Below are 14,109 nucleotides of genomic sequence, written 5' to 3' on the forward strand. Positions count from 1 at the left end.
ACCTGCTATCCCCTACCCCCCCAACTCCCTCGCCCACCCCCACAAGCACAGGGAAGAAAAATTCTTTGAAGACACATATGTTATGCTGAGATTATACTCCATTTACATGCTTTTCTTAAATTGGAGCCATTGACATGGTGGGAGATCATATTAAGAAGCTGATTTTATAGATGTAAAATCTGAGCCATATAGAAATTAAAAAAAAAAAAATCTCCAAAAGGCACAGCCTGATTAAGGCCAGGCTTTGCAGCATGAGTCTTTTTGCCTTTAAGAAGGTCTATGGGCGGGTCCAGATCACATTGTAACCTCAGTTTTCACCTAGTGATCAGTGAAAAGTATAATCTGGAAGCAAGAGGTGTTTGCTAAAATCCAGGCCACACTGCAGTTTAGGAGAAGCCCACCTGCAGCAGCTTCTTTCTTACAGTCATTGTAATGGAAATGACAAGTCCCCTAACAAAAGACTGTCAGTGAATCTGTAAACTCATAATAGACTCCAAAAGACTATCAGGAACCACTCCTACCCCTTCCAAAAAAGGTCTAAGTTCTTAGGATGTCATTGTCAAAACCAGTGGTGACCCAACCCCATACAATTGGTGCAACTGAAACTAGATATGCCCTTTTTCCTCACTCCCTCCACATCCAAAGAGTCACACATTCCTGTCAGGAAATACAAGGCCCCCTCTTTCCTCCTCTTAGTAATCAGAGACAACCTACTGACCACTTAGATATCAGAGACAACCTGATGACCACTCAGATATCAGAGACAGTCAGCTGAATGTTTGGTTTCAGACCCCAGGACAAGGGACTGAGATATTTATTTTAAATACCAAAACAGACTTTTCCTTCTGGTTCTCCTAGCATCCCTCAGTCCCTACCTAGCATATTCTGCTCTCATCTCTGAACTTTCTAGCTTAGGGCCTGGGCAGTGTTGTCCCCAGGGCCTCTTCCCTATATAATCCAGAAATTTTGATCTCTTTCTCTCTCTCTGACTTCCTTTCTCTCCCTCTGTCCTCCTTCTCCAGCCCCCCTTCTCTGTGTGTCCTTTCTTGTTTTCTGCCTTGCCTCTGGCCTGTCTCTCCTGCCCTATGGGCCCTTTTTTTGGCATTGGTCCTTGGGGCCAGTCTATTGACCAAGAGCAGCTTCCCAATAAACCTGTGTTTATACATGCATTTTAACCTTGCTTGAATTGACTCATTTCACTGTCAAAGAAATAACATCACTTAGCAATTAATAACCAGAGACAACCTGATTACATGAAACAACCCTCCTCAGGGATCCATAAGAAAGGATATGTATTTGGCTTCATGTGCCTGATTTCTTTTCAGAACCACCAATATAGTGTCTGTCCATTAGATTAATTAGACTTCTAATGAATCTCTTACCCCAAATTAAAATCTATCTCAGTGTTGCCCTTAAACCTCAAATTCCAGCACTTTCAGTGATGCTAAACAAGAGAACAGACAAGATAAAGATGGTGTCCGTTTTTTTCGAACCCCAAGCAGCACCAGTAGAAGGTATGGAAAGAATGGGTATGGGATTCTGAACCTCAGCTGAAGTAAAGCCAGTCCTTCCTCCAGACCATCACCTTTTAGATGACTTTGCATTCCTCAGATCTAGGCATAGTGTATGTTGTTCTAACTTTCCTGTTGAAAACTAAGGGGCCATGGAGATGGCTCAGACATTCCAGATCTTGTCTTACAAATATGAGGACCTGGTTTCAGATCTTTAGTACCTATGTAAAAAGCTGGGTGTTCGGCTACACTACACAACTGTGAAGCCAGTACTGGGAAGACAGAGATGGCAGGATCTGTGAATTTTGTTGGCCAGATAATAGTCAGTCAGAATTGATGAGCTACAGGTTAGTTACAAACACTATCTCAAAACTCCGGTGGACAGCACTTGCGTAAGACATTCATCATGGATCTTTAGCATCCACATATATGCTCATGCATGCACAAGAATCTACATACAATACTACACAACAACAACACACCACACACACACACACACACACACACTCACACTCACACACCACACACACACACACACATACACACTCACACTCACACATCACACACACACATACACACTCACAGTCACACTCACACTCACACACACACACACGCACACGCACACTCACACACCACACACACACATACACACTCACACACCACACACACACACATACACACTCACACTCACACATCACACACACACATACACACTCACACTCACACACACACATACACACACACACACACACACACACACACACACACACACACGCACACAATTATGAATGTGGGGAGCAAGACTGATTCTGGTCCTTTTCAGAAGCCCCGTGAAAGGACAAAAGACACTTTTGTTCCATGTTCTTGTCCAGGAACAGACTTGGAAGTACAGTCTGACTCTGGAGTACAGGCTCTAGACTGTAGTCAACAGCCAGCAGGACAGACAGAAAAAAAAGGGGGGTGGGTAGAGGAGACTCTTCATGTAATTGCTCAGTTAAAATATGTGACCCTAGGGTGGGTCCTGTGTGAAGAAGGAGCAGTTTCTCTCCTTAATTTTCTAATGACCAGAATCAGTAGGAACAAGGGTCGTAAAGAGTGATAAGGAGTTAAGTTTGTGGTTTCTGGAGATCTGACTCATCTTCCTGGGCTATGGGTATCAGTCCTAAGGCGGCCCTATCTGAGTTATCCTGTGCTCTCCTTGCCAACATAGTCTGATTTACCTCTCTGCTTGGCCATTTCCTCCACTATAAATAGTGCATATGATGCTATACTTATTAATAAGTTGCTTGGCATAAGTTTTTCAGCACATGCAAGACCTCTTGGTCTTAGCCTTTGCTTTTGTCTTCTTTATTTCTTGTCTGTTTTATTTTGCACTCCTAGTCTTTCCTTTCAACACTTGACTGGAACTCTTATCCCTGCCCGAGTACCCAGGTTTAGTTCTCAGCATGTACCCTTACAGGTGATTCCACTAGGGTGCCCTCAGAGACCTAGCAATTGCTTAAGTTATCACCTGCCATGCTACCAGGTGTGGACTGTGAATAAAAGGATTGCCCACCACTCCAGCTTTCTCCCTTTGTTCCCACATGCTCTGGGTCAGTCTCCCTCTCCCCATTTTTTGTCCTCTGCCACCTCCACCCCCACCCTACCCTCTGCTCTCATGGCTCTGCTATACCACCCAACCCATTACTCTCTATCTGGTTGTCTCCATGTCTGCTGTCTGCCTCTGCCCCTTCTCAAGGTCCTCACTACCCTCCCTTCCCCCAAATAAAACTCTTTTATACCAGATGTACTGCATGACATAATTACTCGGGGGCACATGTTATCCCGGGTCTGCCATGTAACCTCTCGACACATTATATTTCATAACAGCACCCACACCTTGTGGCTCACAAATGTCTACAATTCTAACCACTGGACATTCTCTTCTGGCCTCTGTGGCCACCCATGCATGCATACTAGACACTTACATATTAACAAAAGATTAAAGTAAGTCCAAATCCAGAGTCTATCCACGTTAGTTAACCATTTTACTACTGAGCTATAAATGTTGGGATTAAAGGAGTGACCATTTGAATCTTAGTATGAAGTTTTATATAAATGTATCATTTGGTAGTTGAGGAAAAGGAGGCCCTCAGAATAAATATGTTGTCCAAGATTGACATGGGTAGTAATTTACATGTAGCCAATCTCTTGCTCTTGAGAAATTTAAAGAACAGGAAGCACCCATGAACACTCTGGGTTCTCATAATTATCTCCAAAGTCTTGTCTTTGAGACTGGGACACTTGGCTTCAGAGAAGGAGTTGGTGAGAGAAGGTACGTACCTGTAGAGAGGATAGGTTTTGCAGTGGAGGTCTCAGTGAAAACCAGAGAGGAAGTCACTGGAGCTGAGGAAAAATGGATTAGAGTGAAAAATTCTATTTGAGGTAGAGCATGAATGGCACAAGAGAGCATCTTTGCTCTCCAAATTGGGCCATATGATAGGGGGGCAGGGAATGTGAGTCTAGCTTTTAATTTAGTTTTTCTTCTCTGTGAACTGGGATTCATAGGACACAAATCAATTACTGTTTCCATAGGGTGTGGTGAACACAACCATCAGCCACTTAAGTACTCACTGTTGAGAGTGGAAGCAGAGGTTCTTGAATGTGTAAAACCTGCATTGAGAACAGGAGAGAATCAAGATGTGAGGACAGACATGTTTATAATATAGCTTAGGCCCATCAGCCATATCTCCAGGTGCGACTTCAAGTCTACACAGGAAAATTCTTAGAATCTAGGTGTCATCAAGAGAACTGCTTTTGTTCTAGTGAACTTATAACTTACTTGGGACAACAAACACCACTATTTCTACCACATATATTCACAAGCTGTTTTTTTTTTTTTTTTCAATTTCATGGTATGGATGGGGAGAAAGACAAAAGATCTGACTTGTTTGAGATGGAATCTTTGATGTTTGTGACAGAATTACATTCTGTATCCCACACAGGCCTTAAAATATCTCTGTAACTCAAGCTGAGCACAGTCTTGAAGAAAATATTCCATCTCATCTTTAAAATTTCATGATTGCAAGAAGTGGCCATCACTTCTGGTAAATGCTTTTTGATTTCTCTTCTCCTTCTCCTTCTAATTACTCCTCTATCCCTCCTGTTATCCTCTCTTTCATATGGTAGTAGAGATGAAACCAAGACTCCTGAACAAACTAGGCAAACAGAGAGATTAGAGCCAGGACTCCCTTCTTAGGATAAAGTTAAGGCTCAGAGAATATGGCCAGACATGTAGCAAACATGATAGAGGTGATTTAGTTCCACAGAGATATGAAATATAGATGTAAGGGGCTATATACTACTAATCTCAACAATTAAGGGAGGATGAAGCAGGAGAATCGTCAATTTGAGGACAGATTTGATTAAATTATTAGTTCTGGACCAGCTTCAACCACATAGCAAATGTGCCTTAATGGAAATCAAAACAACAAACACAACTACAAACACAAACAGATTTTAACCAATGTTTAACCACCACTAGCTTCAACCAGATTTGATCTTTGATGTGACTTGAACAAGGTTTTTGTAGTTAAGATACATGCTCAAATACTACCTTGGTAATGTAGTGATACAGAGAAAAGAGAAGGAGTTGAAAACTCTAAACCTTATATGTGCCTTTAACATGCTCAGGTATAAAATGATATGTAGGGCTGGGCAGTGGTGGCACACGCCTTTAGTCCCAGCACTTGGGAGGCAAAGGTTGGCAGATTTCTGAGTTCGAGGCCAGCCTGGTTTACAGAGTGAGTTCCAGGATAACCAGGGTTACACGAAGAAACCCCTTTTTGACACCCCCCACCAAAAAAAGATATGTAGGAAGGGTCTTGTGATAAACCAGAAAGCCCACTTGTCTTAGAATAACATTCTCATCTTCAGTTTATAATTCCTTAGGGGATGCTCACCATTGATATATAGACTGTCCTTTTCTAAAGTGAAGGATCCTAGCTTGGTGACACCCTGAGTGTTATGGCTCAGTTCCCAGTACATCTTCTCTCTGTCCAGCTGAAAGCCCAAGGGTTCAGAGTGGAGAGTGCAAACAGCATCCACTCCAGTGGCTGTTCCATCTTTCTCAGGCCTAGCAAGGAAAAGGGACAGAGATTGTGAAATGGGGATTCCAAGGTTGGGAATTCATTGACAGAGAAGAGAATCGGGGTTGTGATGAAGAATTAATGGCCTCAATGCATAACACTGCATAACAGGGCAAATGTTCTTGAAAAAAAATGATATATCCTATATGCATATCAGTATCTGTGCTATCTTTAACATAAACATCTAAAGCATGACCTCACATGCCTTAACAACAGAAATGTAACAAGGGGATTGGGAAAAAAAACAGTTTGAAAATAAGGTAAAAGAAAACAATTTCAACTCGTTTAACACTTATTCAACCATTGATTGATGTCAGATATATTTCTTTACATCTGTCTGGATTATTTTCATGTGTGAATTAGTCATCATTTCTAGACCTGTGATTTAAATGTCAACCTGACACAAGCTGTAGTTACCTTGGAAAATCTTAATGAGGAATTTTCTGATCAGTTTGTCAGCACTTCTGTGAAAAATGGACTTGGTTTTCAGTTGAAGTAGGAAGACCCAGGGTTCTGTGGATGGCACCCAGTCTGAGCTTGTAAGAATGAAGAAAGCAAACTACTAGGCAATAGATGGATTGGTCCATTAATTTTCCACTACTTTTTACTGTGGGTATGATATTGAAACTTTTCTGAAGTCTTTTCCACTGTAAATTGTACACATGGTATACTGTAATATGGAATGCTAAACCAAAAATATTTCCTCATGTATATTGACTCTCAGATTATTTTATCACGGCAATAGAAATGAAATTATAAAAAAAATGACAGGAAGTGCTCAATACATCATACATCATTGTCTCCTAAAAAATAAAGGAGTCTATATTTCCCTTCTGAAAAGAAAAGAGGTAGAGAGGAGTTGGTGGTCACCTGCCCCTAGATCTCTAAGAGCAGGCAGTTAGAAGTTAGCTCATGTTGATATTCTACATGATCTTTATATTTATTCTACTATTCTTACCTCAGCGAGGTCAATCTGCAGCCAGAATAAAGATGTCCAATACTGCTATTCTTAAACATGGGCTTGAGCTGTTGATAAAAGAGATGATGAGCTAAGGGCCAAAGAACACCAGACTGAGATGATACAGGGTGAGCCAGAGAGAGAGCTCTTACCATGTTATTCAAGATCCTTTCTGTGCTGTTGAATATTTCAGATCCTTGAGATCCCATGCTCTCTGTATGGTGCAGGTTGGTTATAGTGAAATTGATGGTGAAGTGTACCAGAGATGGACTTGTAGCTATAGCAGAAAAGAAAACTGTAAATTGTAATATACTCTCTATCCTGGATTGGCTATAGTCAAAGAGTTGCATTTAGCTTCTATGTAACTAGCCTTCATAACTTTTTCATCTTACAAAACTGAAACTTTAAATAATCAAACGGCTCTTGTTTGTCATACACTAACTTATAGCATCTACCTTTTGGTACTTTTTGTTTATAAAAATTTTACTAATATATATCTCTGTTATAAGAAAATTGTATACTATTTCTCTTTGTGAAGATTTCCTAAATATTATTCTTTTGTTTTGGATTAATAATATCCAACTGTATAAACACATTAAATTTATATTTTCCCATTCACTTGTTCAAATATATTTTGGTTATTTATTTATTTTGACTGCTTGAATGATGCATATGACAGCATGGGTTTGAGGTATTTATTTATTTATTTCCTATTATGCAAGTATAAGTGTGTTGTTGTATGCATGTGTTATAGGTGCAAAGTGTGTATGCAATCGTATTTAGGATATATACCTAGGAATGCATAGAGCCAAGCGAAAGACTTCTGGTGTTCTGTTACTTTCTGATTTATTTTGATGAGATATAGTCTCATTGATTCTGGTGGTACACTTGGAGTCAGCCGCCCCCAAGGATCCTCCCAGTTCTGTCTCCCATAGTGCTGTTATTACCATCACATGTGGTTACAATGTGACCATGGTTATTGTAAGTGCTTTTACCCCCTGATTCATTTCCCTAGACAAAAATATTTGTTTTTGAAGCTAAAGTGATGTAATCTTCATATTAGATTTTTGTATCTCATAGGATGTATGGAGCTAGTGTTGGTGAGGACTCTAGTTTGTCTGATTTTGTGATATAAATCAAGCCTTCTGTGGGCTAGATGATGCCTAGAATCTTAATAGAAACTATATTCACGTCTAAGAAATATAAAGAGAAGGGACAATAATTACAATCATGACTAAGGTCTATAATACTTTTTAAATATTTAAATAGAATTCACATATGAATACATAGACTGCTTCATACATGAATTGAATCATTCTACCTATAAGGAGAAAGTGTGTGTGTGTGTGTGATAAATTCATGAGTAGTGAATAAATGAAATAGAAGTTAATTCCAAAGAAGAAACATTCAAAGTCACTGTGATGATGAGAGAAAAAAAAAGCCATGGCCTGGTGTGAGTGTAAAGAAAGGTCTGTTAACAGTAGGTAGGCTTAAAAAGTCCTTCAGATCCGTAGGGTGAGGTTTAGAAATGAGAAATCAAAAGTAGTTGGCCTTCATAAACAGCTAATTTAAGGCAAAGGCTCTGTGGCTGGACCTATGCTAGGTACCAAAAGAAGAAACTAGTGTCTGGGGTGGTCCAAGAATAGAGAGAGCAGAGCAGGCATAGTTGAGAGCAGATGCCACACAAAGTATTGTTGAAGATCACAGACTCTAGAAATGTGTCCCTTAGCTTAAAGCTTGGAATAGGGATTATGGAAATTTTGGCTTGATGGAGAGGCTTCGGAGTACTTGGGGAAATTTAATGTTATTAAATTTACATTTAGTAACTATATATATACATTTATCTCTCTCCTATGAAGTTGCCTCTAGGGAAGGGGAGGTCCTGGAGATATTGAGGCACCATGGCTTTGTGAACTCACTGCTGGTCTTAGGGGTTCAGTACTGATGGTTATAATCTGCAAACAGGAAAGAGTAGTCATAAAGGACTATTAATTAAGATGAAAAAAGGGTAGACCTAGATATCAAAGTCATTAGGAAACATTCTGAGATTTATATATAAACATTAATGACTAAATCTTTGCTCTTCCTATGTGCATTGTCCTGCAATAATATTCATGGTGAACATCATAACCACTAATTTTACCAAAACAGTATAATAAGGTTTGAACCACCTTTTCGTTTTTGCTAGGTTCGTTTTTGAACCAAAAATGAAAAAGACATGAATGTGTGTGTGTATATATTATACGTACATATATAGCTTAAGAAAAAGTTTAATAAATAAAAATTAAACAATAATTTTAAAATTTAAAAGTACAAATAATAATTAAAAGGACCTACATTTTTGAGGGAAATATAATATGCCAGAGTAATAATGTTTAATATACTGTGAAGGTAAAACAGAATTATGATAAGTATATTTATATTTTCTCTATCTGTGAAGATAATTTAAATCATCTTTTGCTCACTCAGCTTCTTTTCTCTTCCGTTTTGTTTTCTTTTCCTTTCTCTTCCTTTTCTTTTGGGTACAGCAAACTTCATTTTTTAAAAAAGATTTATTTATTATATGTAATTACCCAGAAGAGGGCATCAGATCTCATTATGATGGTTGTGAACCACCATGTGGTTGCTGGGATTTGAACTCAGGACCTTCAGAAGAGCAGTCAGTGCTCTTAACTGCTGAGCCATCTCTCCAGCCCTACAGCAAACTTCATTTATGGTACTCAAAAGGGTAGGGCTCCATAGGCCCCTCTTTTTAATGTTTCTTAAGAAAATTTTATGACACTAGTGTATGCACATATTTATAACATTGAATTGAAAAAAATTGTAGCAGATTGTTGGAGTGTTATGTGGGGACTGAAATATAACAATAGAGTATTGGGGAGATGGAGCAGTAATAAAAGTGCTGTTTATGCTGGTTATCTTTAAATCTCAACTTGATTATTAGAGAAGAGAATAACAACTATGGAGCTACAAAGATCAGATAGACCTATGAAAAATTGTCTTGATTAGTTGGTGCAGGAAATGCATCCCACTGTTGGCAGCCTTTTCCCTAGGCAACTGCTAGTCTTGGGATGTTGTATTGGCTGGTTTTGTGTGCCAACTTGACACAGGCTGGAGTTATCACAGAGAAGAGAGCTTCAGTTGGGGAAGTGCCTCCATGAGATTCAGTTGTGGAGCATTTTCTCAATTAGTGGTCAAGGGGGTAGGACCCCTTGTGGGTGGTGCCATCCCTGGGCTGGAAGTCTTGGGTTCTATAAGAGAGCAGACTGAACAAGCCAGGGGAAGCAAGCCAGTAAGAAACATCTCTCCATGGCCTCTGTGTCAGCTCCTACTTCCTGACCTGCTTGAGTTCCAGTCCTGACTTCCTCTGGTGATTAACAGCAATGTGGAAGTAAGCTGAATAAACCCTTTCCTCCTCAACTTGCTTCTTGATCATGATGTTTGTGCAGGAATAGAAACCCTGACTAAGACAGGTGTGTAATGAACCTATTAAGTATAAGGTTGCCTGCCAGCCAGGAAGAAGCATCCTTCATCTTTTCTATCTCATTTTGTTGGCTATAAAGTAGGGTTTCTGGTTGGAGGTAGGATATCCACAGGAATATCCCAAACATATACCTTGATATGTAGATAAATCTTGAATGTTGGGCACATATACATATATGAACATATATATGTATGTACCTTATATGTATATTATAGATGGATAGATAGATAGATAGATAGATAGATAGATAGATAGATGATAATGACATGTATGGGTTGAGAAACTGAGGAAATTTTGATGAAAGGAATATGATGCTTTAATGGTGAATAAATGGGGTATTACAGATAGAATTTCTACAAATTGGGTTTTGACAGATTGGAGAAGTGTGTGTGTACATGCATGTGTGTGCATGTGTGTGTGTGTGTGTGTGTGTGTGTGTGTGTGTGTGTGTGTGTTCATACTCATTTGCTTGTGTGCCCATTGGGAATTGAACATAGCCTTGTACATACTAGGCAAGTGATCTATGTTTTAGATGTACACCAGGAGGAAAATGAGGAGAAAGAGGAGAAAGCTAAGGAGAGAACTTCCCATGACTTTTTCTCTGGAGGGAAAAGAAGGTAAGGAGGGAAAGAAGGCTGGAGGAAAGGAAGGAAAATAGGCGAAAGAAGAGGAACAGGAGAATGAAAAAGAGGAGGAGGAGGCCATGAAAACAACTTTCCATGACTATTTTTTGGATCATGGGTTCCATTTCTAATATTCTCCCTAAGAAATAAAAATACAGACCAAATGTAGGCAAAACTCTGAAAATTTCCAGTTATTCCTGTATTATTTCATTTGACTTTCGAAGTAATCTTACATCTATATTTTCATCCTCTTCTGTAATGTAACAATAAATCCTGCAAGGATTCTCTGACTTGTAAATCATCATGAAAAACAAGTCTATCACTCAACAATATTCACATTGTGGAAAAATATTTTGTTTAGTCCAAATTTTGTAGTAAATTTTCAATGATTTTTCATGTCATCTTGAAAGGATATACAATGTCATAGAATACCAGCCTTAAGGCACACCTATAAGATGTGATGTAAATTATGTTAGCCTATTGACATGCCTGTAAGGAATTATTTGATTAGATTAATTGAGGTAAGAAGGCCCCTCCTTAATGTGAGTGATACCATTCCCTGGGAAGATATCCTGAAGTATATAGAAAGTGGAAAAGCTAGCTGAGTACCTTTATTTTTCTCCCTTACATCTCTACTTTTGATTCTAAATATGCTTCAGCTAGTAGCTGCAAGCTATGTTGCATTGACTTTTCTGCCATGCTGGGCTGTATGTAGAAGTATAAGCCAAAATAACCTCTTCATTTCAAGGGAGAGGTATTTAGGAGCTCCAAATTCTACTTGAGGCACTATTGATGGATGCTAAGAAATAAAAAGTCAGCTTTCTGTATGGATGTGGTTCTTGATTCAACCATGCCCCAGTAGAACTATGTGTTCACGGACAGCAGAAATTCAACTCCCCCATCCACAGTGGTATTTTGGCTGTTGTGATGTTGTTCAAGTCTTGTGCTTGTAGTAACAACCACTGTGAGTTCATGTGAGCGACATTCCTTTAATATCTAGAAAATAATATTTTACTGCAGATGTCTACTGCCTCTGAAACACGGTATTTTCTCACAGTAACAAAATGTATTTTCTGGGTACAAAACAGTATGTGCTTTAAATAATAAAGTGAAATATGTACTTTATATTATATATGAAGGTAATCTACAAGTGGATATAAAGAAGGAAATATCAAGCTATGAATTAGGTTAGATTATTAGGCTAGAGGCTGCCTGTGCAGATGTGTGGGGATTGCAACATATGGATGGTTTATGATATTATCTGAGGTTGTAAGAGTGTCTGTGATTGAAATCTGCATTCTGCCATGCTTTATAGTCAGAATCTTAGGCAAATTATTTCCTCCTTGAATGCATAATGATTTTCAGTAAAAATGAGTAAAACTTCCAAAGTTTTGCATAACAGTAACAATTACAAAATTCTTACCACACAGGATCCTTTTCATAAACATAAGGTGTCATTAATGCTTTTGCTCTTGGCAGTAGCCTTCCTGTGCCAATTTTGCTGTTGACAGCACATCTACAGTTACTATTCAGTGTGTATTTATTAAGGGTGGCAATGTTGTTTCAAAGTTATAGTTGTCGATGCCTTATGAAGCCTGAGAATTAAGTTGTTATGAAGAAGTGAAAGGAGAGTGACTCTTAGCTATAGAAACAACATCATCCCCAACTTTCACTATTATCTCCTACTCTAAATGAGGTCTTGCAATCCTCAAAAAAAAGAAAAATGATATGGGTAGTAAAAAGGATAATAATGCAAGAAAGATATACAGGTGAAAGAAATGAATAGGATCAACAGAAATAGAAGGGAAATAAGAGGATCAAAAATAATAGAAGAAGGGGAAAAATAGGAGAAGAAAAGGAGGAATAAGAGGTACAAGACCAGGAGAGGAAGAGAACAAGAATAGGAAGGAGAAAGTGGAAGATGATGAACAGATGCAAAAGGATGTAGACAGGAGAAAAAAGAAGAGGAGGAACTGAAAGAGGAGAAATAGGAGAAAGATGTAGAGAATAGGAGGAAGATGAAGAGAAGAAGAAACAGGAAGAAATATTTAATCCCAAGTAGTAAAATACGAACAGTCTTGCCTTCTTTGTGGTGGGGGTTGAACATTTCAAAACAAGCCATCTCAGAAATATTGTACCAGGGTTACAAGAAGTTCTTAAACAATTCATTAAGTGATAAAAGAAAAGCTTATGTGCAACAATTTCTCAAGACTGGCACGACTGACATTTTTTAAATTTCACTTGCAGTGAGCTATCATGAATATTTGGGATGCCACTTATATGTACCTATCAGAAAATATTAACTTTTGAGTAGTGCATGGATGTGTATCAAGACATGGATATATATCTCCTGGAAAGCAAAATCATCTGCTATAAATGAGTTATTGGGATAGAAATTTCCCTGTGTATCCATGTTTTGGATCTGAAGTATCCTCTAGAAAGCTCATGTGTTGAAAGCTTGGGTCTTAGCTAGTGAAACTGTTGAAATGTGATTGAATTATAAGAGTGCTAACTTCTTCAGTGAATAAGCTAATAACTGAGTAAATTATTAGCAAAGGTGGATGTGAATTAGACACATTGGATTAGGTCAACTTGTTCCACATGCCATTGAAAGATATATCATGTCCCTAAATTCTCCCTGTTTCTGTTCCCTGAATACCATAAAAGAGCAGATTAGTTCTTCTATGTCTTCTGCCATGTTTTTTACCATGACACATACCTAAAAGTAACCAAATAACAATGATTAATCTCTATGAACTTGACTGGATTTAAAATCATATGGAAACTGATATGTATGTGTACATAAAGGCATTTCTAGAAAGATTCCCCACTTTGATGTGGGAAAACACACACTGAATATGGATGACACCATCTGGAGAGCTGGAAGCTTAGACTGAAGGAAAACAGAGAAGATGAACTCAGTACCAGAATTTATCTCACTCTGCTTCCTGACTGCAGATGCAATGTGACTAGATGCTTTAAGCTCCTGCTGATATGATGTTACTGCTATGATTGTACTCTGTAACTGCGAGCCAACATATGACAGGTATTTTAAGCTTCCCTTGTCAGGTATTTTGGCACAGTGATGAGGAAAGTAAATTAATAACATAGGAACTGATTGACCTGCTGAGGAATGTTGTATTTAAGATATGACAGGGCTTTCATATTCTTATATTTGCAGCAGATACGATTACTTCCAGGAAATGAGGTCAGTCAGCATCCCGTGGTAGACTTGGGGGGTGTCAGATGGATTCTCACAAAGCCCTATCTCTGCTTAAGGAATAGTTGCTTGGATGAGGAGTTCATGAAGCTCTACTCCTGCCTTAAGTTTGTTAGACAGTTCATATTTAATGGAAGAGCAAGAGGAGGAGAAAGAAGAGGAGAAAGAGGAGGAGGAGGAGGAGGA

General features: G+C 38.7%; 1 protein-coding gene across 1 annotated transcript in view; it reads right to left on the reverse strand.

Annotated features, from left to right (window-relative positions):
• Positions 1-14,109, reverse strand: part of Muc16 (mucin 16, cell surface associated) — a 183,222-nt gene that overhangs the window by 111,814 nt on the left and 57,299 nt on the right. Inside the window, exons 7-11 of the mRNA XM_031344149.1 lie at positions 6,749-6,873; positions 6,597-6,664; positions 5,453-5,625; positions 4,125-4,163; positions 3,834-3,896 (exon numbers count right to left, since the gene is read on the reverse strand). Coding sequence (XP_031200009.1) covers positions 3,834-3,896; positions 4,125-4,163; positions 5,453-5,625; positions 6,597-6,664; positions 6,749-6,873 — 468 coding nt within the window. The remainder of the gene's footprint in view (positions 1-3,833; positions 3,897-4,124; positions 4,164-5,452; positions 5,626-6,596; positions 6,665-6,748; positions 6,874-14,109) is intronic.

This window comes from Mastomys coucha, unplaced genomic scaffold (genome assembly GCF_008632895.1).
Source record: "Mastomys coucha isolate ucsf_1 unplaced genomic scaffold, UCSF_Mcou_1 pScaffold23, whole genome shotgun sequence".
Lineage (NCBI taxonomy): Eukaryota > Metazoa > Chordata > Mammalia > Rodentia > Muridae > Mastomys > Mastomys coucha.